Source organism: Carassius gibelio, chromosome B24 (genome assembly GCF_023724105.1).
Source record: "Carassius gibelio isolate Cgi1373 ecotype wild population from Czech Republic chromosome B24, carGib1.2-hapl.c, whole genome shotgun sequence".
In the NCBI taxonomy this organism is placed as follows: domain Eukaryota; kingdom Metazoa; phylum Chordata; class Actinopteri; order Cypriniformes; family Cyprinidae; genus Carassius; species Carassius gibelio.
The window spans coordinates 20,055,066-20,078,988 of NC_068419.1; the positions used below are offsets into that span (position 1 = coordinate 20,055,066).

At 39.7% G+C, this 23,923-nt stretch overlaps 2 protein-coding genes across 2 annotated transcripts; both read right to left on the reverse strand.

The window, feature by feature from the left end:
- Positions 1 to 540: 540 nt before the first annotated feature.
- Positions 541 to 5,640, reverse strand: cpb1 (carboxypeptidase B1 (tissue)). The gene is made up of 11 exons (XM_052595732.1): positions 5,513 to 5,640; positions 5,308 to 5,383; positions 4,639 to 4,763; positions 4,310 to 4,409; positions 4,117 to 4,218; positions 3,803 to 3,907; positions 3,608 to 3,718; positions 2,841 to 2,931; positions 2,492 to 2,694; positions 2,311 to 2,395; positions 541 to 796 (listed from the first exon to the last, which is right to left on the reverse strand). The coding sequence occupies exons 1-11, from the start codon at positions 5,575 to 5,577 to the stop codon at positions 609 to 611; spliced, it is 1,251 nt and encodes a 416-aa protein (XP_052451692.1). The 5' UTR covers positions 5,578 to 5,640; the 3' UTR covers positions 541 to 608.
- An 806-nt stretch (positions 5,641 to 6,446) lies between these two features.
- Positions 6,447 to 15,288, reverse strand: agtr1b (angiotensin II receptor, type 1b). The gene is made up of 2 exons (XM_052595733.1): positions 15,028 to 15,288; positions 6,447 to 8,393 (listed from the first exon to the last, which is right to left on the reverse strand). Exon 2 carries the CDS (start codon positions 8,283 to 8,285, stop codon positions 7,206 to 7,208), a length of 1,080 nt encoding a protein of 359 aa, XP_052451693.1. The 5' UTR covers positions 8,286 to 8,393; positions 15,028 to 15,288; the 3' UTR covers positions 6,447 to 7,205.
- Positions 15,289 to 23,923: the final 8,635 nt, after the last annotated feature.

Consider the following 23,923-nt stretch of genomic DNA (forward strand, 5'->3'; position numbering starts at 1 on the left):
ATGAATGCATAAAGGCATGTTCAAATCTAGTGTTAGATTCACTTCCTGTCTGCTGAGATCCCTTCATCTGGTTGAGTTCTTTCACTGCCTTTGATATCCCACAATCCTGTGCGTTCATTCCGACAAACATAATGTTGCATTATATGACAATTGCCATTTAATTAAACTTTTTCAAGCAAAACATTTTTGCAAAATGATGTTTGCAACAACAGATGCATTGTTAGAAATTGAGACAAAAATCTATTTGGACAGCGTCCTTATTTATTTATTTATATTTTTTTTGACGTTCATGGATCTTCATATTTAATTTATTTAGTTCATTCACCAAAAATGGAAAATGCTAAATATATGTTCCTTGTAATCTAATGACATTCAGACTGTGTTCATGTGGCCAAATACTCTTCAGGGCCACTTTATATTTAGATACAAATGGTCAATAGATATGTAATATTATAAATAGCATCTGAATTTAATTGCTTCGATCAAACTTATGTCTCCATTATGGTGTATTTAGTATGAAATATGAATCAACAAACAGTCTTCTGTGTTTTATTGCTTTACTGATCATGGTAATTTGCCACAGCCAAACTTTTTGAGACGGTTCCCTCTCAGTACAGGTTGTTGAGCACATGGCTAGCGATGTATTTGACAGCCAGCATGGTCTCCTCACAAGTGGGCTTGATCTGAGACTCAGGCAGCAGGAATCCATAGCGACCTTCGTCACGCAGCTCAAAGGTGTAGGAGTACTTCACACCCAGGTCATAAGCCCAGTCGTCAGAGCCACCAGCAGCAGGGTCTGCAACGAGAAGAGTCACGAAACACATCAGCACATGGTCCCTGATAGAAACAGTGTGTCCTGGCCAGGCTGAGGTACAGGCCAGCACAGGACAGATGCTAGGGCCTATACCACTCGATGCTAGAGGTGTTACATTTTTAAAATATACTTTACTATGTTATATATCAGTATAATTAGTGTATAATTAATAGGGATGCACGATAATATCGGCACAACATCGGTATCAGCCGATAAAAGCTTAAAATGAACATTATCGCCATCGGCCGATATGAATATTTCTGCCGATGAGCCAAACCGATAGGGGGGCGTGTGCGCGCGCGACGACCATGAACTTAGCTTGAGCGCCAAAAACGTAAACTTACAACATGTCAACTGTGTGGAGGCATTTCCAGATCTGTCAAGCAGATAACAAAGTTGCTATTTGCAATATTTGTAAAGCACAAGTGATGCGAGGAGGTGTAAAACAACAGTCTTTCAACACTACAAATATGATTACACATCTTAAGCGCCATCATCCTGAGCAGCACCAAGACCTGTTTTTCAGGTGTGAATGTCTGTCTTCATTTGTAAAATGAAACATTTATGGTAGAATCAGTACAGAAGAGATACATGGATTTCTCTTCAGTAAAATTAAAGTTTAAATATATCAGGCGAAAAAATTATTTTGAAAATATCGGCATATCGAATATCGGCCAAAATCCAATATCGTGCATCCCTAATAATTAACATAATGGCTAAACTGGACTGCAGGGGCTATTGGGACATTAAAGCATCATCATATCACACAGGTAAAACTCATCTGTACACTAGTCCACTTTTACAGCTTTGTTATGTTTGAAATCACATTCTTGAAAACTTTATAGCCCTACGCTTAACTTCTGCCGATTGTATTTAGGCTTCAACTTTCTTAAAAGTTTGTGTTCTTTTGTAAAATTATCATGCTGAACAAAATGTGTAGGAATCATAAATCTATCTCACGACCAATTCGTTCGTATTTTACACGGTGGCTAATTCGTATGAATTCGTACGATCTCACTCGTGCGATTTTGTACGATTTGTCTAGACCCAAGTAACAGGTTGCTTTAGGGGCAAGGTTAGTTGTAGGTCAATTGTACAAATTCATACGAACTGTGCAACTCGTAAAATATGTACGATTTAGCACAAACCATATGAATTCGTACAAATCAGGTTGTACATATTCGTACAAATTAGCCACCTTGTAAAATATGTATGAATTGCCGTGAGATCAGGCTGTCACAGAACATATTTTCTGCTGTAATCCAAAAGCAAAAAAAATAATAAATAAATAAAAAAATCACTACAACATACTTAGAGCATACATTGTTATCTTAGGAACATGTTAGCTTCTTTTGGAAATATCTGTGAGCCACAACTTGTGAGACGCTGCCTACAGAGCATTCCAGATCAGTCCATTCCAGTGAGAACACTGAGGATAGATGTCTAGAAGGATGTTGGTTTTGGACCGGAGCTTATGTTGGACTCTTTATACTCACAGATGGTCGCAGCACCAGGGCCGCTAGTGTATCTGGTTCCGTACAGGGAGCGCAGAGCCGCGATAGCTCCTTGAGACACACTCAGCTACCAAAAAAGACAAGATATACTGTAAGATTCATATCAGTCAGAAACCTCAAAGACATGGGCCATTTTTTGCAGTGAGCTTCAGTGCAAGCGTACCAGCTCTGAGTGATCAGCCGCCAGCCCATATTTGTAGGAATAGGGGAAAAGGAGCATCTGGGAATATGAGTGAACGGTCAGGTAGGCCTTGATGATGGACTTGTTGGAGCGGATGAAGTTGGCCAAATTCTTGGACTCAATCTCAGATTCTATGCTGCTTCCACAGTAGGTTTCACTGCAAGGGTTGCTGGAAGCTCCGACAGCTGGGAAGTGAATGGCATACATCAAACATAGGACCACTTCCCAAGATTGGTTGCAGGTTAAGCTAGTTAAGCAATGTGGTGTGGACACTCGATTTCTAAAATGCTGTTGATTTTAATAATAGCTTTAATAGGAAGCAAGTACTCACTGCACCATCCAGCATCAAAGTTTCTGTTGGGGTCAGTACCGATACAGCTGCTACCACTGTTCCTGGACCGGGTCTTTCTCCACATCCTGTCCTGTGGGATCAAAACAAGATCCTTTTTTTTTTATCTCTCTCTCTTTAACATATTGCACATTATATATTGATGGGTTTTTGTATGTGATGAAAATTCACAATGTCTCCTAAGCTGATGCACACTATGTGTTTGGACATTATTAATTCTTCCCTCTGCATTTTAAAAATGATAGAAAGAGATTATATGAAATATTTCAGTGAAGTAATAGATGTTGATGTATTTATAATTTACATTGTCAACAATATTAAGTGATTTAATTATGTATGGTTGCTTTGTCGAAACAGTGTAACTCATTACACTAAACATCGCAGGGAATCCTCAAGCTCATTGGCTGGCACCTTTAAATAAACTACGCATAGCAAAAAATACATGATGGAACACACTTAATATTGCGTTTTAACACAGAGACTTTCAGTACCTGTACAACTGAAGAAGAAAAATCTGAAGCCAAAAGAAAGAAAAACCAACAAAGAAAAAAAACTAAACATTATGACATTCACAAAGTGGATGATTTGATGAGGGAAAGTATAGCGTGAGCAGCAAATAGCTTTTTTGTTGATCATGTAATTGCATTGTGTGAAACACAAAAGAAACATCAATTCAGTTAAGTTTGTTTAAACATTGGACTGAGTGTGGGTTTTATAGCTAGGACATACTGAGCACGGTATGAACGTACATTGGTCCAGGTGTGTTCATAGCCATCAATGTTGAAGACAGGCAAAACAAAGAAGTCCATTCTATCCAGAAGGTTGGTCATCTCAGGGTCACTGCCGTAGGTGGACACAGCCTAACCATAAGTAAAACAAAGTTTAGATTTATAGATCTCTTGAATGAAAGACATCGGTTTAAAAAGAAATATTTTTTCCTGTACCTCATTTATGAACCACTGACAGAAAGCGTGTGTGATCCATTCTCTGGCATGAAAGCCACAATCCATGAAGATGGCTGGCTTAGCAGAGCCTGTCTTCTTCCCAATCTGTGGAAAAGGAAAAAAAAATTGTATAGTTTTTTTTTTTTTATAATTATTGTCAAAACCAACCATATATCTATGATATAATATTTAAACAACGTAACGGAACTATACTTTAAAAAAGAAAATGTCTGTAAATTTACAAGTGCATGTCATTTTCACCAGGGTATACAGAGCTTTGTTAAGTGACTAGCAGAGGTACTGTGGGGACTTACCGTCAGAAGGTGCATGGGACGTCCCTCATAAGTGTTCCCGATCACCTGTCTGCTGATCAGGTCAGCATTGGCAGAGCTTATGGAGACTACCCAATCATTAATCTGTAGGTGAGAATAAAGATACATAAACACCTGGAATGGAGATAAACAAATCTATATTTGCAGGTTATTATGAGTGCACAGGTAATCATACCGTCGCCCAGCTGTTGTACTTTGTGTAGTCATGGGCCTTTGTCGCCCTCTTGTCGTCCATCTGAGCCTCCACAGCCTCCTGAAGATTTTCAAACATGACCCTGCAAAGACAATGATGGCCCTTTTTAAAACGGCACACAAGCTCAAAATAAATTCAATAAAGAAATAATATCTAATATAGGTTTACCAGTAACTTGGGGTACCATGTATATATCAAGATATTAATTTTGAATCGTTATATACAAGTGTCTGGTAGAGCACCCGCACGTTACTGTATTATTATGATTATTATTATCATTCTAATGGAACTCGTGTACATGTCACACTTACTTCACTTCCATGCCACTCTGCTGTAAAATGGTGAAGACCATGTCGAGCTGGGCTGCAGGAACATGGATATCAACAGTCATGCCAACGGTCACCAGGTCAGGACTGTCGGGCTTCCAGAAATCCACCTGCAGAGGGAGCAATGTGTCCACTTACTGAAACTGTGCAGACGTGTCTTAATGAAATCAAATTACTAGTCATTGTTTAGAACAGCTATATGTGTATGTATGTATGTTTGTATGTGTATATCATGTAACCTGAGGTATGTTAATTTAATTTAATTATTTACTGTATGAAAGATGATGTTATTAAGCATTTTGTTTTCCTTGATTTATATTTACAAAAACTTGCAGTTCTATAATTCTATAACTATACATCATAAATTCTGATGGCTTTTAAGAATAAGCAGATAGTGTAATCAGGTGGCCAAGATTGGTCCTAAATTTTTTTTTCTGGATACTTGTCTCTCTCGCTCTCTCTGAGAAAATATATTTTATAATTCTTCAAAACATAAGAATTCTATTTTTACAAATTGTAAATTATTATGGTTGTATATATATTCTTTTTTTTTTTTTTTTTACTTTGTCACTCAGTGCTTCTGTACAAAATAGTAAATAAATAAATAAGCCCTTATTTTATATCTTAAATAAGAGTTTGCATTTTCAATTTTACCTTGATTGTGTGGCCTATTTCCCTGATGATTGTCACATCTTCCTCAGATCCAGGCGTCAGACGGAGGACCTTATCTCTAGAGAAGCGTTGAGATATATAAATAAATCTATATTTGTATCATGTATAAACATTACCATCTTAGATATTAGCTCCACATGTTGTAATCTTTCTGGTTAAAGAGATACAAATATATTCAAGATTTTACCCCACAAATTTAGTTGGCTCACAGAGAGCAACAGCCACCAATCCCAAGAGCAGAAGGACCTTCATTTTGCAAGTATGTACATGTTCTCCACACAGATCTCTTTTTATAATGCCAGGCCTTCAAAGGCCGCCCAGTCCTGACCTTCTCCAGAAACATCATTTATAATTCACCTGTTGCACACGCTTTTCAAGATATTTTTAGCTATGATTTGAGGTGACAACAGCTTCAAATACAAATCTTTCAATAATTAACCAGCTACAAGGCAGATACTTAAATGTTAATAAAAGTAAAAAGTATCAGGGCCATCATTAAAAAAATGGCTTTTATTTATTTGTCCAAAAGACATCTAGTGCTGTTTGAATCCTCAAAATCTTGTTCCAGTACAAAATCTGGAATGGACACATAAGGGAGACAAAGAGAGACAAAATAAATGAGTGTATTTTTAATATATATATATATATATATATATATATATATATATATATATCAAAAACATTCAACAATGTAAAGCATTTTTTATTCTTCAGTGTTTTCACCTTCATATCTCATATAGAAGTATTTAATATCTTACTACAGTTATCAACTGATTTTATTTTTCTAGAAAAGCCTTGAAACATTACAGTGGCACTATAGAGACACAATCACAAGTATTTGAATTAATTAAGACACAATATAATTGAACACTTTACACTGTTATACTGCATTCAAAGATGTTATATACATTGTGGTTAAATGTAAATTTGTACAAAGTAAAATACATTATTTAAAGTGGGAAAAAAAGTGAGCAAGAAAAGTATATACACAGTATCATATATACATAGTTTTTGCAATATGCAATACAGTTGTATTCTATTTAGGGTTATAATATATATATATATATATATATATATATATATATATATATATATATATATATATATATATATATATATATATATATTAGATTTTATGTAATATAATATGGTCCATTGTTATGAAAATAAAGTTATATTTCAGTGCATGTAGCCAAATGCCAAATTAATTGCATTAATCTGTGATTAATTTGCATTCATAATGTGTTAGACCACAAATAACATGATGCACAGTTGACTTGAAAAAGAAAACTTTCCAGAGAAGCAGACTGTTAGTTATAGGCACTAACAGATACTGGCATAAACAGAATTTTTCTTTTTTTTTTTTTTTTTTTTTAGTTTTCTCTGCAGTCATGATGAAGAATCTTGACAAGTGAGTTAAGATAGTTATAGCAGATTAAAACATTTTAATGGAACTGACATTTGAAGGCAATTCTGTCGCCCCCTTGATTAGAGAGCATGGTCACACTTTACTTAAGGGTCCAATTCTCACTATTAACTAATCATTAACTATGACTTTTGCCTCAATTAACTACTTATTTGCTGCTTATTAATAGTTTATAAGGTAGTTGTTAAGTTTAGGGAATTGGGTAGGAATTGGGATGTCATGCATTATATTTACTTTATAAACACTAATAAACAGCCAATATGTTAAAAATAGACATGCTAATAAGCAACTAATTAATAGTGTGAATTGGACCCTATCCTAAAGTGTTACCGAGAGCATTTTTATTGACACAGTAACTCATATATTTATCAGATCTATGCTTTGGCAGTGCATATAGTACCATTCAAAATCCCCAAAACAGATAAATACATAATTCCAGCTGTGCCTTTTACACTCAAGATGTCTTAACAGTGGATGTTGACTGGTTCTTGCAGTTTTTGGGGTTGAGCAGAACAGAGGTACAATGGGATTTGACATTCATCTTTGAGCTAATGCTAAAGTTATTGCTAGATTGTCCAGACCCACAGCCTAGTAACCTCAGTAGGTTCTTGCGAAAGTTGTGTCCAACAAACCCATAAAGAATGGGGTTTACACAACTGTTTAAATAGGAGATGCAGATGGTAAACGGCATGGCTGTGTCAATAACGTCCAGTGTTTGGCAGTTTTCCACTACGCCGAGCGTGGCCAGCAGCTCCATGAAGTGGAAAGCTTGGTGAGGAGCCCAGCAAACAAAGAAAGCTAGCACAGTAGCCGCTATCATACGTAGAGTTTCGTCTTCCCGAGAGCGAACGCTTTTCCTCAACAGACCCCTGGAGTCCAGAAGTGCCCGACCAATCAGGCAATAGCAGGTGATGATGATGAGGAAAGGCACAATGAAACCCAGCACGCTTTTTAGCACGCTAAGGCTAACTAGCAAGTTAAGTTGCTCACTGCGGTGCCACACAGCGCACAATGTAGAGTTCCCAATGTCGTACACGTCCCGGCTTAGTGCTGTAGGAGCACTGAGGAGCAAGGCAAACAGCCATATGAGTACACACGTGAGGTTAGCGTAGAAAAGCGTGCGTTGGCGTCTGGAGCGCACTGGATGTACGATAGCAAGATATCGATCAATGCTAAGAGCAGTGAGGAAGAATATGCTAGTGTAGAGGTTGAAGATGACCAATCCGGCACTTGCCTTGCACAGGAAGGTCCCAAATGGCCAGTGGTAACCCATAGCCGTGAAAGTGGCCCACAAAGGTAGTGTAATGAGGAAGGTGAGGTCTGATATGGCTAGATTGAGTACAAACACGTTTGCTACTGTCTTCAACTTCATGTAGCGGTAGATGACAGCCACCACCATGCTATTGCCAATGATCCCAATGACGAAATTGCATCCGTAGACGACGGGGATGAAGGTGAAGATGAAGCTGTGTCTTCCAGACATACTGCAGTTCAAATGGAGGCCCTCGCTTATTCCTGATGTTTTGTTCTCCATTTCTGGTCTCCAGTTGTGGTGATTATGTGACTACAAATGGGTTCCGCTATCCACAGGGTGTGTCTGCACTAACCAACACCAGCTTTGGGGTAAAGGCTTCACTGACACCTATAAAGGAGAGCAACAAAAATGTCAACCAAAGACCAGGGGAAGAGGCATCTTTAAAGGCCGTAAACAGCAGTCGTGACACATGGCCATGAAAGAGCTCCTGCTACGCACTCTCATTAAGTTCTTCACATTAAAACTGTCCTCACTCATCATGCTACTTCTGCTAAATAAGATGCCGTTAAAAACAGATGCTTGATGAATCAGCCCTTTGAAATTGCACTTATCTGTCCACCAGGAACCCCTTAAAATGTTCCCTAAAATGGTGTTTGTCACGGAACGTGGGGGAAAAGTTGAGGGAAACTGTCTTTCTGTTGCTCCCTTGATTGATGAGCATTGTTGCTGATGTAGTAAAGCGTGTAACTGGTTTGTTTAGCAGAACTGTGATGTGGCTGTGTTGTTGGCTGATCAAAAATATCTTGTAGGACCTTTTCAAGATCCCAAAACAAAGATTAATAGAGAATTCCAGCTATGCATTTTGCACTTAAGATGTCTTAACAGTAGATGTTGCGTTGTTCTTGGAACTTGTTTGGTTGAGAAGACCAGAGGTACAACGGAAGGTGACATTTATCTCTGAGCTAATGTTAAACATCTTAGCAACCTCAGCAGCTTTATTTTGTCTGACTCTCTGTCTAAACACCATAAGACCATACTCTCCAGTTTCAGTGAGTTTTCAGTTCATTGCTGTCCATTTGAAATCTGAATGGGAAATTCAGAATTTAAAATGCATATAATTAAATTGTAATTCATTTCTGAATGTCCCACAGACGTTTTTCTCTGATAAAATATTTAATTGGCTAGATACTAATTATTCATTTACATTGTTGTGTACATTGTCTCTTAAATAAGAGAATACTTTTTTCCTTGATCATCATTTAAGAATTCATGGGTCAGTTATGTCAAATGCAAATAAATGAATGAAGAATTATATATGTTATGTCAAATGTCTATGAGTATTATTTTAAAACTGTCAATGAATTAATAATTGTTTCAAACAGATGACAGATCTATTCAGTTGACAGAATTTGCACATCACAAATGTTTTTCTATTTTGTTCTGCTATTGGTGATCATGGTTTATATGTTGTCACAAAAAAAAAAAAAAAAAAAAAAAAAATATATATATATATATATATATATATATATATAATAAAAATAGTATAGTAAGAAAATCATCAAATTATAGGCAGCTTGTGTGTGTGTTTAAAACCTTCAAAGAAAATTTCTGTAAAATAGTTTTTTACACTTTATTTCAAGAGTTTTTTTTTTCAAGAGTTTTTTTCGCGTGTAAAACCTTTAGAGAAAATGAATGAATATTTTATTTTATTTGTATTTTTTTACTCTTTATTTTAAATATATTAAATCATTTTACTGTAATTGTACGGTTTTTGTTTGTCATTTGACAAAGTCATGGAAATTCATTGCTCAAAATCAGGATTCCTGTTATCAGTGTGTGTCTTGAACATACCATAATCAGATGGATGAAAACGGTTACCTGCTAGTGTTAGCTATGCTCATAAAGGTGGCATGGCAGTAAACGTGCTTTTCTAACTACACCATTAATTGATGCAGGAGATAGAGGGAGCGAGAGAAGTGCAGTAGAGCATTGCAGAGTTGTTATGTTCCATACACAATGTGCTGAAAGGTGCTCAGCATGAGAATTTCTAATCAGCACACACCTAAATAAACAGGTCACCCGGGGTCTAGGCTGTGGAAAGTGCCTGTGAGAAAATCAAACCTGTTTGTGGTTAAAAATGAGCTTGCTGCTGCCAGGATAGACTGAGGAAAAATGATCCATTTAGAACATTGTTTATGAATGTCCAAAACTATAATAATGAAACACATTCAGCATATTTAATTAACTACTCGCAATATGAGCTGTGGTTTGCATAAAGCCATGCATTGCATGGTTTCAGTTAATTTAAGAAAAAAATCTAAATACAAAACAGGATTGTGCAAAAAGTCCAAATTTAGGAACCAGTACCCTTTCTATTTATTTAAATACTACATAATTTCTGTATTTAGCAGATGATTTTATCCAGGGGGAAATCAAGCTATATAGGGGGTGGGTAAAAAAAAAAAAAAAAAAACATATATTTTACTTAAATATTTTTTTATTTTATTTTTTTCTGTATGTATCAGAACATTATCAGGAATATTCTTTATTTGTTATGTAATTTGTAAGCCTATATCTCTTGACTTTTTTGATCTTGACAATTTTTTTTTTTTTTTTTTTTTTTTACTTTGGTATAAATTGAAATATTCATCCGCCATGGTAATTTAAATAAATATGGAATCCTATAAGCAGAATCTATGATATTGACTGTGTATGTAAAACAAATCCACCAATTCAGCATTTACTCGCCTCATATTTTAAAACGGTTTGGTTTTTATGTAAAGTGAATGTAGGTTTCTTTAGTTTTACAGTCGGGACTTTTTAAAAGCATTCATTCTTCTGTAAAAGCAACATCCATATCAGTTGCAGATGTGGCATTCGTTGTGAGAGGAGCACAACATCAGGGTGCCGAGGGTAACAGGATAATGAAATATCACCCCTGCATTTCTCCTCCTCAGGCTTGCAGCGGTAAAGCAGTTCCGCACATGTCACCATTTGATTTAGTCCTGTTGTCTTATTTTAAAAGAGTTGAACAGTAGGCGGCTGTACATTTGACTGTAAAGGGAACACAGAAGCTAAATGTGCGAGACTGGCTCACTTTTAGTTGTGCATGTGTTACCATATTTTTTTTTCTTTTTTTTTTTCTCCGGATTCATTTTGATAAAATGGGAACACATAACTGAGAATCAAGATTCGCTGAAATACCTGCAACAGAATTTGGTGCAAGTCATGTAAGACAGATTATATTTAGGGACTGAACTCACAAGAACACCACCACAAAGTATTAATTATTAATGGGGAAGTGTGTCAGTGAGAAATCATTTCAGATGCAATGTCTGTATTGACAGTACATTTGTTTAAACTAATTACATTATTATAATTGTCTTTGAGTTGCATCATAAGCACATGCAGGCACATCATTTATATGTCATCTTTTTTGAAGCAGAGTTCGGAAATCTTGTTGAAAAAAGATGCATCGCCATTTTGTTGCAACCATGGAGACTAGAGCACACTTAATGTCTTAACTACACGTAAATCTCAAAACTGCCCAGGAGTACTTTAACACACCGAACATAAACGCATAAGTGCACAAAACAGGAACACACAGCACCAAAGTAACTACTCCTTAGCTAGATAATTTGAAAATAATCTTAATTGTTTCTCCCAGGCGACAATTATCTTAAATAGAGGGCAAATGGAAACTTTAATGGAGACTGTAAAAGGCAAACATGCACATATATATTAGTTTAACAAATGCTATTAAATAGCAGATAAAGAACATTGGTGCATTTCCACCATTTACTGGACTGGTGCAGGATGTGTACAGGAGAGCAGTGATGTTTACCGTGATTTTATTTGACAGCTGCATGAATATGAGCAGTGAGCAGAACATGAGTAGTTTTTCACCAGAACCAGAGTACTAGGAAAATGTTTTGAAACTGCATGGACGTTTTGCTGAAACTCTCTATTAAATGTTAAACATACATAATGGTGTTATATTGATTTGAATTTAATTTAATATCCAATTTCAGTGTTAAGGTAAAGCATTTACAAATAATTGAAAAAGAAACATCTAAAGAAAGTTTTGTTTTATTTTATGTAAAATTAAGGCAATATATAATTAAATACAATGAATTACGTATATATGACTTGCTGTTGAAAATAAGTAATAAATAATTAAATGCATATTCGAGAGCTGAGAATCATGGATGTGTGGTATAATTAATTATTTTTTATTTTGAAATTGATTTTGAGGTCAAATGTCTCCTGGATATATTTTAATGGGATTCAACTACGTATTTACTTGCTACTTTACCTAACAACGCAACTGTCTAATCAGAAGTGTCGCGTGAGCACCACCATCTGGCAGAGCGTTAAACTGCACACTAAAAGTCGTCTCTGATCTGGTTAAAGATTCACTCAGTCTACTCCTCTCACTTCGGAGAGGTACCACGTCAAATTCACCTCATCAGCACAACCGTGGCCACTAAAAAAACAATTATCTTCTTTTCTGTCCCGCTGGGGTGGTTTCTGTTGACTGGGCTTTTAAAGAACCTGGCTGTTTGGATTAACAGCAGATGGAATGACACGGACATCTGTCGGACATTTTGTTTAGCCGAGCACAAACGTAAGCTCAACACAGCAATTTAGCTTCTGTTATTGTGTTTAAGTTCTCTGCGGATAGATGAAGCTGCCGCCATGGGAGATGTGGACGACAAATATTAGTCAGCCTTAAGACTGCAGCTCAATAAAACGTAGAGTTGGTCTGAGCTGAAGAGATGATAATGTTTTTAACCATGAGAGATAAAACAATCACTTTTTTACCAAAACTTAGTGAGCTGCTTGCAGAGGCAGCATTTTAAGGCATTGTAAGTTCTCAAAACTGCTCTAAAAGCCTGATCTTATGAAAAATGCATATAAATAGCACAATTTTTGGTTTTTATTTGGCATGCAGATATAACACGCTGTTTTCACGTGCTTTTGATAGGCCTGCGCAAAGTCTTGGCAAGCATAGCCTATGATATGCAGTTTTGGCGTACAGTACATGTACTGTAATATGCACCTACATAAGTGAGGAATTGGGGTGGCCGAGGGATGCCGAAAAACTGTTGTGGGACAGGAGGTATGAATACTGGATATACGCTTGTGTGCTAGTTAAGATGATTAGCTAAACGAGCTAAACTTTGTTAATAAAACCACAAATAGATGCTCGGTCTGCTGCTAGTCAAGTTAGCCCATCTCATAGCGCAAAAAGTCAAATGCGTTTATGCGCATAGGCTATTGTTAGAATTTGTATAACTTATTGGCAGCTTTTTTATGCAATATAACAAAATGCACATTAAAATAGGTGGATGGAAATGCAGCTATTGGTAACTAAAATTACTTTGTTACCAACTGTCTTCAAAACACATTAATTTATGTTCCACAAAATAAATGTTTGAAAGGACATGAGGGGAGGGAATGATGGTTTTGGGTGAACTACCCCTTTAATGTTATTATTATTATTATTATTATTATTATTATTATTATTATTATTATTTAATTGTAATTTAAACAAGAAACTAAATATGCCAGCATGTGGCGGTAAATGTCCTCATTCGATTCGTTCAAACAGCTAATTTATTCATGAATGAAGTAAATGTCTCTTTTTCTTTTTTTCTTTTTTTTGCATTTCCTTTTCTTTTTTTTTTTTTTTTTTTTTTTTTGCACCATATCTTACTCTTTTGAGCATAACTGGATTTATGGAGTTGTTGCCTTGTATCATATTTGTCAACAGTCGACTGTTTGAAATGTAAGATTATGTACAGGTCTGGGGGCGGAGGCGGGGCCAGTGCGTTAATTGTGTTAAAATATTTTAATGCTGTTATATTTCATAACTAATTAAATAAGTTAATTCTTTAAACTGACAGCCCTATTAATAATAGATAACTAACATGACAGTTATGTATGGCAGTCATATCACCCTGTAGCCCAAGACTGGTCACCCACTTAAACTAAGCAGGGTTGAGCTAAAAACTAGGTTGCTGCTGGAAGAGGTGCTAGTGAGACCAGCAGGGGGTGCTCACCCTTTGATCTGTGTGGGTCCTAATGCCCTAGTGTAGTGATGGGGACACTATACTGTCAACAAGCACCGTTCTTCAGATGAGATGTTAAACTGAGGTCCTGAATCTCTGTGTGTCATTAAAAAATTATATCTTTCAAAAAAGAGTAGAAGTGTGACCTCAGCATCCTGGTCAAATTCACCCATTAGCCTCTGATCATCATGGCCTCCTAACATTCTGCATATCGACTTATTGTAATAATACGTATTAATTAATTTAATTAATTAACTCAGTCTCCTCTTCAACAGTATGCAGGTATGTGGTGTGTGTTCTTGTGCAATATGGCTGACGTCGCATCCTCCAGGTGGGTGGATATAGCCCCTGACCATGTAAAGCACTTTGAGTGCCCAGAAAAGCGCTTTATGAATGTAATGAATTATTATTATTATTATTTTGTTTTCCCTTTAATTTGAAATGTCTTAAGGTAAATCCTTCAGTGTCGGATGTTCAGGGTGTTTTTTAAGGTGTTGCTATCTGACCAAAAGGTCCACCCCCAATCATCCACCATGCTAAAAACACAACCACAAATAATAGCACATTTCTCTTTAATAAACTGCACTACTATTCATATCTGTAAGGGTAGAGATACTTATTATTATTATTATTATTATTATTATTATTATTATTATTATTTCTTCACGTTTAATATTTATGGAAAAATCTTAACTATGCAATGAAAATGATAACGATTCTTTCTTTAACATTAAACATTTGCATGATTTTACAAATGGCTACTGAGTAAAGCATCTGAATAAGGATTTTAGATCTGTGCTGCATGTTCATGAATTTAGTTTCGTATCCAAATTAATTAATACATGCAAACATGTTCAATAAACATGATCAGCTTTTAGTAGATGTTGCATGCTTACAATGACATATAAACAAATGTAAAACTCTAAATAAACCAGAATTGGTCCTACCTGATGCAGTGGATGAGAAATCACAGTGTGTTCAGAGTGTGAGCCAAAGTGCATGAACTGCTCAAACAAGACGAGAAACAGTCAAAGCGCTTGACACTCACACACACACATCAGCATGTACAAACACACAGCATGTCCACCCCCCACTGATGAAAACATGGTTCACGTCTCATGCATTTCCACAGAACCTGCTTGTTAAGACCACCACCCCCAGCATACACCCACTCAGCTTTAACACTCCTCCCATCTGAGTGGCACATCTCCAGCTCAGCGGTCAGTTATTTCATGCTGTCCTCCCATGCCATGAATCGTGCAAAAGGCAAATCATGACATATCTAATTGGCCTCCCCCAAAGATTTATTAATAGCACTGTCACCAACATGAGACATCAGAGATGGAGAGGAAATTGGTTGTCTCCTGTTCCACATCTGTCCTTCGAGATCAAATGTGATTTTTTCCATTGCTTGCCTAAAAAAACATGCGAGTACACACTCTGTGCTATGTGGCTGTTATGTCACTGAATGAGTGACGTACTGAGTGTACAAACTAGAAGACTTGATTATCAGATCTGACATCTGAGACAGAGAAGGATCGGAAAAGAAAACAAAGTAGGGAAGCAGAGGTCTGTTGGGAAGGTTGGAGCCGGCTGCGTGTAGACATGAGAAAGAACATGGAGAACTTGTTTGTGAGAGTTAGACAGACTGACCTATGAAGTCAGATCATCTGATCCAATTCTGCAGTCTGTAGATGTTTTTTCATGCCAGTTCAAATCCTGTTTATATTTGCAAGATCAGTGTGGGTAGGATGCTCAGTGTGGTACGATCTCAGATCAGTGAATCCAAAAAAACAACCATATGAAGAACCATAATCTCAAAATATCTGTGGTTCTTTTGGTTCTTGATTTAGACATGTGACTCTTCTGAAGTATTGCATACATTGCTTTCTTTATTAAATGGATTTGCTGTTATTAATTACTCACTCTTATGTTGTTCCAAACAAGCTGTTATGTTGTTTTCTTTCTTTGTAAAAAAAAATATTCCTATATCTTCATAAAATTACAGTTGAACCACTGATGTCACATGGAATAATTTAACAATGCCTTTACTATCTTCCTGGCCCTTGAACGTGTCAGTCCCATAGCTGTCTGGAGGGTAAGAAAGCTCTAGGATATCATCTAAAATGTCTTCATTTGTGTTCTGAAGATGAACGAAGGTCTTACGGGTTTGGAACAGAAGGAGTGTAAGGATTTTTTGGGGTGAAATCTCTTTAAGGTAACATTTTAGTTTAGGGATCAATTCTCATTATTAAGTTGCTGCTTATTAGAATGCATATTAATAGCATATTCGCTGTTTGTTAGTATTTATTACACACATATTAAAGGGGTCATGAACTGCGTCCAATTTTTGTGCGTCCACTCATAAGATTTTTACATAAAAAAATGCAAACCCATCATGATTTAGACGTAATAGGCTATCCTGTCCTGTTTTTGACCCCTCATCACAACGCTCTGTTTGAAAAGGGCTGCAGATAGTCGACTCGGAAGTAAACACCCACTGCTATGATTGGCTAACACTTTGACAGTGTATGTCCTTCACAGATGGATGCTGCTGTGATTAAGGTTAAAATCACATACTGTAAATACTCATATCAAATGATCTGTTTATCAGATAAAACAATAGTGATCACTTAATAAAAACAGCTAAACACACTTGTGTGTGGTGAAATTACTGTCGGATCCAATAGTTGGCACAGCATCGTCTTTTAGTTGCAATCTTTCTGAAAATCCTGCGTCAAATTGTGTTTGTTTGTAAATTATCCCACGGTGAAAATGAACAAAGGACCAAGTTCCTACTGGAATTTAATTAAAGACTACAGTTCATTCACTCTTTCCTAACGTTGGGCTCAGAAGGAATTTTCTTTCCACAACTTGGCACTGCCCAGCATCTTGCTGTCTTCGGAGCCATATTGATCATTTGGTTTCATAGAAGAGAAAGATCTTGATCTTCTTCTGTTAGATCGATGCTTATTCACACTATTACATCATAGAGTGGTACATTCCAAAAGTTGTTGTTTTGGCAAACTGTCTTCAATATAAGTTATTTTTAGACTAACACGAACATTTTGAGTTCTGAAAATGTTTTATAAAAATATCCCCAAACCACTATAACAGTGTTATTTGTGCTGACTTGTGTGTACTTACATTATCCCAAATGTTTAAATCCAGAGAAATTAAAAAAAACTAATGACAGACATAGTGTCATTGTGTCGATTTCCGGTTTTGTTTTGTAGAAAACATGGAAACACCAAAGATGCTTTGATATGATACGTTTCACTACGACAGTTTTCAGCCTCACCCTGCTTCATTCTACTGAGTTAATATATCATTAGCTGATTCAAGATCATGATTTCTGCCCAAGTCCCGTTGGATTGCATCGGCTGTGGGGATGAAGACGACAACTACAGTACCATGATTCCACACTCAGCCACAGCATCATCAAACTATGCCTTTGCTTCTTTGTTTGTTTTTAATATGCGCCCTCTAGTGGCAATTACGTACATATTGTTCCTTTAATTACCAAAGAACCAACTTGATTTAGATTAAGAAAAGCAAGTTGTAGGCTCTCTTACCAGTTTTCTTAAGGTTAAATTCACCTGCAAATACTAAATAAGTCATCATTCACTGACCCTCATTCCGTTCCAAATCCAAATCCGGACTTTTTATGATGTCTTTATTTACTTTTTGAAACTTGAAAATGTTATTGTTAATGTCAAACTACGTGTGAAATAAGATTCTCTAGATCATTAATGTCTGGTGGTTTTCCAAGGCTCAGCATAAGAGAGGATTACACAAGATATGGTATCTTCTGACACAAAAACTCACAAAAAAAAATCTAGGTATATCAACAGTGAAAATGGCAAACGTTGAGAAAAGGCAGCTGCGTATTACAAACAATTGCATTATATGAGACTGGCACTTTGCATTAAATCCAGCCAAAATAAATTCTGCGAGGATGTGAAGGTAGGTTTATCACCTTCCCAAACATTTCTCACATCCCCTCATGAGTGTAGTTGAATGCAAACATATCTCTCTTAACTTGTGTGTGTGTGGTGTGCGTTCAGTTGATAGGACACAAGAAAAAAGAAAACGAGTAATGAGGTCAATGGCTCAAACAATAAGGGCCAGTTTGCTTAAGATTCGTTAAGGCACATGCTTAAATATTTGCCAACACAGGTAAATTGCAGTGGGTACGGAATGTATTCAGACCCCCTTAAAATGTTTCACTTTGTTATATTGCAGTCATTTGCTAAAATCATTTAATTTCTTTTCTTTCCTCATTAATGTTCACACATCACCCCATATTGACAGAAAAACCCACAATTGTTGACATTTATTAAAAAAGAAAAACTGAAATATCACACGGTTCTAAAGTATTCAGGCCCTTTGCTCAGTATTTAGTAGAATCACCCTTTTGATCTAATACAGCCATTAGTCTTTTTGGGAAAGATGCAAGTTTTTCACACCTGGATTTGGGAATCCACTGCCATTCCTCCTTGCAGATCCTCTCCAGTTCTGTCAGGTTGGATGGTGAACGTTGGTGGACAGCCATTTTCAGGTCTCTCCAGAGATGCTCAATTGGGTTTAAGTCAGGTATCTTGCTGGGCCATTCAAGGCCAGTCACAGAGTTGTTGTGAAGCCACTCCTTCGTTATTTTAGCTGTGTGCTTAGGGTCATTGTCTTGTTGGAAGGTGAACCTTCGGCCCAGTCTGAGGTCCTGAGCACTCTGGAGAAGGTTTTCATCCAGGATATCCCTGTACTTGGCCGCATTCATCTTTCCCTCGATTGCAACCATTCGTTCTGTCCCTGCAGCTGAAAAACACCCCCACAGCATGATGCTTCCACCACCATGCTTCATTGTTGGGACTGTATTGAACAGGTGATGAGCAGTGCCTGGTTTTCTCCACCCATAACGCTTAGAATTAAGACCAAAAGGTTCTATCTTGGTCTCATCAGACCAATCCTTCAGGTGTTTTTTTTTTTTTTTTTTAGAAAACTCCATGGGGGCTTTCATGTGTCTTGCACTGAGGAGAGGCCTCGGTTGGGCCACTCTGCCATAAAGCCCCGACTGGTGGAGAACTGCAGTGATGGTTGACTTTCTACAACTTTCCCCAAGAGCTGGAAGGTCTTAAATAGACAGGTGTGTGGCTTTCCTAATCAAGTCCAATCAGTATAATCAAACACAGCTGGACTCAAATGAAGGTGTAGAACCATCTCAAGGATGATCAGAAGAAATGGACAGCGCCTTAGTTAAATCTATGAGTGTCACAGCAAAGGGTCTGAATACTTAGGACCATGTTTTATTTCAGTTTTTCTTTTATAAATGTTTTCTTAATAAATCTGCAAAAATTTCTGGCAATATGGGGTGCTGTGTGTACATTTATGAGGAAAAAAATGAATTTAAATGATTTTAGCAAATGGCTGCAATAAAACAAGGAGTGAAAAATTTAAAGGGGTCTGAATATTTTCCGTACCCACTGTATATGATTACTCCATTTGTTTGTTTGATTGACTCTTTAAACTAAATTTGTTCATGCATTAAAGGGTTAGTTCGCCCAAAAATGAAAATCATGTCATTAATAACTCACCCTTATGCTGTTCCAAACATGTAAGGCCTCCTTTTATCTTCGGAACACAGTTTAAGATATTTTAGATTTAGTCCAAGAGCTCTCAGTCCCTCCATTGAAGCTGTGTGTATGGTATACTGTCCATGTCCAGAAAGGTAAGAAAAACATCATCAAAGTAGTCCATGTGACATCAGAGGGTCCGTTAGAATTTGTTGAAGCATCGAAAATACATTTTGGTCCAAAAATAGCAAAAACGACGACTTTATTCAGCATTGTCTTCTCTTCCGTGTCTGTGTAAGAGAGAGTTCAAATCAAAGCAGTCTGGATATCCGGTTCGCGAACGAATCATTCAGTTCACCAAATCGAACTGAATCGTTTTAAACTCGTTCACGAGTCAAGAACCGTTTCTGTCAGACGCATCCGATTCGTGTACAGAGGAGCCGATGATACTGTGCATGTGTGATTCAGCGTGAAGCAGACCGACGCACAGAGCGTCTGAACTGAACTGATTCTTTTGGTGATTGATTCTGAACTGATTCTGTGCTAGTGTTATGGGCGTGGGTAAACCGAAGGCTTGAATCAAGGGCAATCATCGCCAATGACGCCATTATGTCGAGCGCAAAAGTACTGGTGAACCGTTTTCTTCAACCGGTTTATTGAATCGAACTGTCCAAAAGAACTACTGGTGATCCAAACACCGATGCAACCGGTTCTTCACTCGTGAATGAGTCAGTCTATTGTTCATTATCTGGCTCGGCTCGGTGTTCATCTTCACAGCAGTTCAGTCAGTGTACTGTTTGAGTGCATGCATTACTCCGGGATATTGGTTTGTTTGAACTCAGAGGGAGTGTCAGCCACATTAAAAAATTTAACATCTTAAGTCACCTGTGGATTAATGCGTATTAGAGATTCTAACCGTTTAAAACGATTCAGTTTGATTTGGTGAACTGAATGATTCGTTCGCGAACCGGATGTCCAGACGGCTTTGATTTGAACTCTCTCTCACAACAGACACGGAAGAGAAGACAATGCTGAATAAAGTCATAGTTTTTGCTATTTTTGGACCAAAATGTATTTTCGATGCTTCAAAAAATTCTAACGGACCCTCTGATGTCACATGGACTACTTTGATGATGTTTTTCTTACCTTTCTGGACATGGACAGTATACCGTACACACAGCTTCAATGGAGGGACTGAGAGCTCTCGGACTAAATCTAAAATATCTTAAACTGTGTTCCGAAGATAAAAGGAGGCCTTACATGTTTGGAACAGCATAATGTCACAGTGTCTGGGTTGTTGTTCCCCGGGGTTCCACTAGATGTCCTCCTTCTCACGGTGTCTGTCCCAGATCACTTCCTGTTTCCTTATATGGTCACCTTCCTCCTTGTTAAGTTAATTGATTGTTTCCCCACCTGTCTCCTGTCTCCTCATTATCCTTCTGTATAAATACCCAGTCTGTCTTAGTCTGTGTTACGGAGTCCTTGTTTAACGTTATGTTATTTCATGTCCGTCATCCTTGCCTTGTCTTGTCTTGTCTTGCCTTGCCTTGCCTTGTCTTCGTGTCTCGTTTTTATGTGGATTGATGTTTTGGTTTCGACCCCTGCCTGGACTGTTTACCCCGATTGGATTATCCCTTGAATAAATCTCACTTACCTGCAATTGGTTCTCTCGCCGTCTTTCAAGCATCTCGTAACGTGACAGAAGGACTCCGTCAATAAGAGAACCAGCGGTATGTCATTTTTCCGCTCCCCAGCCAAGATGGCGGAGAGGCGAGCCAAATACCTGAGGTTAATCGCCCTCCGCCAAGAGGGCAATGAAGTGGGTGCCCTAGCTCAGGTGTTCTGGTCCTTGGCCGAGGGCATGGGCTACAACGATGCGGCCCTAAAGGACTATTTTAATGACGGCCTGGATGATCCAGTGTCTCAGGAGGAGATGGCGCAGTTGGAGACACTGGAATTCTGGGAATTCGTGCGCTACCTGCAGTTTCGGTGTCGGTGGGATGCCCCAGCCACTCCTGTCCCTTCCGGCAGGGTGGTCGTCAGCCCAGAACCACTGCCCAGGAAGGCCGTCAGCCCAGCGCCACAGTACAAGATGGCCGCTAACCCAGCGCCAATGCCCAAATTGGCCATCGGTCCAGCGCCACAGTACAAGATGGCCACCAGTCCAGCGCCACAGCACGAGATGGCCGCCAGCCCAGCGCCACAGTACAAGATGGCCGCTAACCCAGTGCCAATGCCCAATTTGGCCACCGGTCCAGCGCCACAGTACAAGATGGCCGCCAGCCCAGCGCCACAACACAAAATGGCTGCCAGCCCAGTTCCACAGCACGAGATGGCCGCCAGCCCAGCGCCACAGTACAAGATGGCCGCTAACCCGGCGCCAATGCCCAAATTGGCCACCGGTCCAGCGCCACAGCACAAGATGGCCGCCAGCCCAGCGCCACAGCACAAGATGGCCGCCAGCCCAGTGCCACAGCACAAGATGGTCGACTCAAAGCCTGAGTCTCCAGATAAGGTGCACGATACTGTCCCGGAGGCCGAGGCGGTGCCCGATGCTGTTCCGGAGGCCGAGGCGGTTCCCGTTGCTGTTCCAGAGGCCGAGGCGGTGCCCGACGCTGTTCCAGAGTCCGAGGTGGCACCCGATGCCGAGGCTGTTCCGGAGGCCGAGGTGGTGTCCGAGGTCGAGGCAGTGCCCGTTGCTGTTCCAGAGGCCGAGGCGGTGCTCGATCCTGTTCTGGAGGCCGAGGCGGTGCCCGAGGCTGTTCCCATTGCAGTTACCGAGGCGGTGCCAGAGGCTGTTCCGGAGATCGAGGTGGTGCCCGAGGCCGAGGCGGTGCCCGAGGCTGTTCCCAATGCAGTTACCGAGGCGGTGCCCGAGGCTGTTCCGGAGGTCGAGGCGGTGCACGACGCTGTTCTAGAGGCCGAGGCGGTGCCCGAAGTTGTTCCAGAGGCCGAGGTGGCACCCGATGCCGAGGCAGGGCCCGATGCCGAGGCGGTGCCCGAGACTGTTCCGGAGGTCGAGGCGGTGCCCGATGCCGAGGCGGTGCCCGATGCCGAGGCGGTGCCCGAGACTGATCCGGAGGCCGAGGCTGTGCCTGATGCCGAGGCTGTTCCAGAGGCCGTTACCGAGGTGATGCCCGAGGCCGTTCCAGAGGCAGTGCCCGAGACCGAGGCGCCTCAGGTTTCCACAGACAGTTCAGAGTCAAGTCAGGTCCCGGTGGACTCTCCGGAGTTGGGTCAGGTCCCGGTGGACTCTCCGGAGTCTGGTCAGATTCCGGTGGACTCTCCGGAGTCGGGTCAGGTCACTGGGTGGTCTGCTGCTCCGTCCTGGGGGACTCCGGCCTCAACCACGGGGGCGTGTGGGTCATCTGCTCCGCCTTGGGGGGCTTCCGCCCTGACCACAAAGAGGTGGTGGTCATCCGCTCCGCCCTGGGGGACTCTGACTTTGACCACAAAGCTGTGGTGGTCTTCCGCTCCGCCCTGGAGGGCTCTGACTTTGACCACAAAGCTGTGGTGGTCTTCCGCTCCGCCCTGGAGGGCTCTGACTTTGACCACAAGGCTGTGGTGGTCTTCCGCTCCGCCCTGGAGGGCTCTGTCTTTGACCACAAGGCTGTGGTGGTCTTCCGCTCCGCCCTGGAGTGCTCTGGCCTTGACCACATGGCTGTGGTTGTCCTCTGCTCCGCCCTGGTGGGCGCCTCAACATGCCCTTTATGGACTTCTGTTTTGTGTATTTGAGTTCTGTGATGTTCCTGTCTGTTCCCCTTAGTTTTTCTGGCCCTCCATCCCTCCCCCTGAACCTCCTCCGTTCCTCCTCCCTCCTGGTTCTCCCTGTTTTAGGTTACTTTTCTGGTGTTTATTCCCCATGTTTTTCTTTTCCGACCCTCCGTCCCTCCCCCTGAGCCTCCACCTGTCCGCCTCCCTCCTGGTCTCGGTGTTGTGTCTTGTCTTGGAGCGTCTGGGAGCCGCTCTGTAGAGGGGGGGTACTGTCACAGTGTCTGGGTTGTTGTTCCCCGGGGTTCCACTAGATGTCCTCCTTCTCACGGTGTCTGTCCCAGATCACTTCCTGTTTCCTTATATGGTCACCTTCCTCCTTGTTAAGTTAATTGATTGTTTCCCCACCTGTCTCCTGTCTCCTCATTATCCTTCTGTATAAATACCCAGTCTGTCTTAGTCTGTGTTACGGAGTCCTTGTTTAACGTTATGTTATTTCATGTCCGTCATCCTTGCCTTGTCTTGCCTTGCCTTGCCTTGTCTTCGTGTCTCGTTTTTATGT

Bases quoted from the DNA above. Each gene is read 5' to 3' on its own strand.
- cpb1 (XM_052595732.1), bottom strand. From the start codon at position 5,577: ATGAAGGTCCTTCTGCTCTTGGGATTGGTGGCTGTTGCTCTCTGTGAG. The intron at 4,410-4,638 runs GTAAGTGTGACA...TTGTCTTTGCAG, and splicing joins CAGAGTGGCATGGAAGTGAA to GGTCATGTTTGAAAATCTTC. The intron at 2,695-2,840 runs GTGAGTACTTGC...TTCACTTCCCAG, and splicing joins CTTTGATGCTGGATGGTGCA to CTGTCGGAGCTTCCAGCAAC.
- agtr1b (XM_052595733.1), bottom strand. From the start codon at position 8,285: ATGGAGAACAAAACATCAGGAATAAGCGAGGGCCTCCATTTGAACTGC.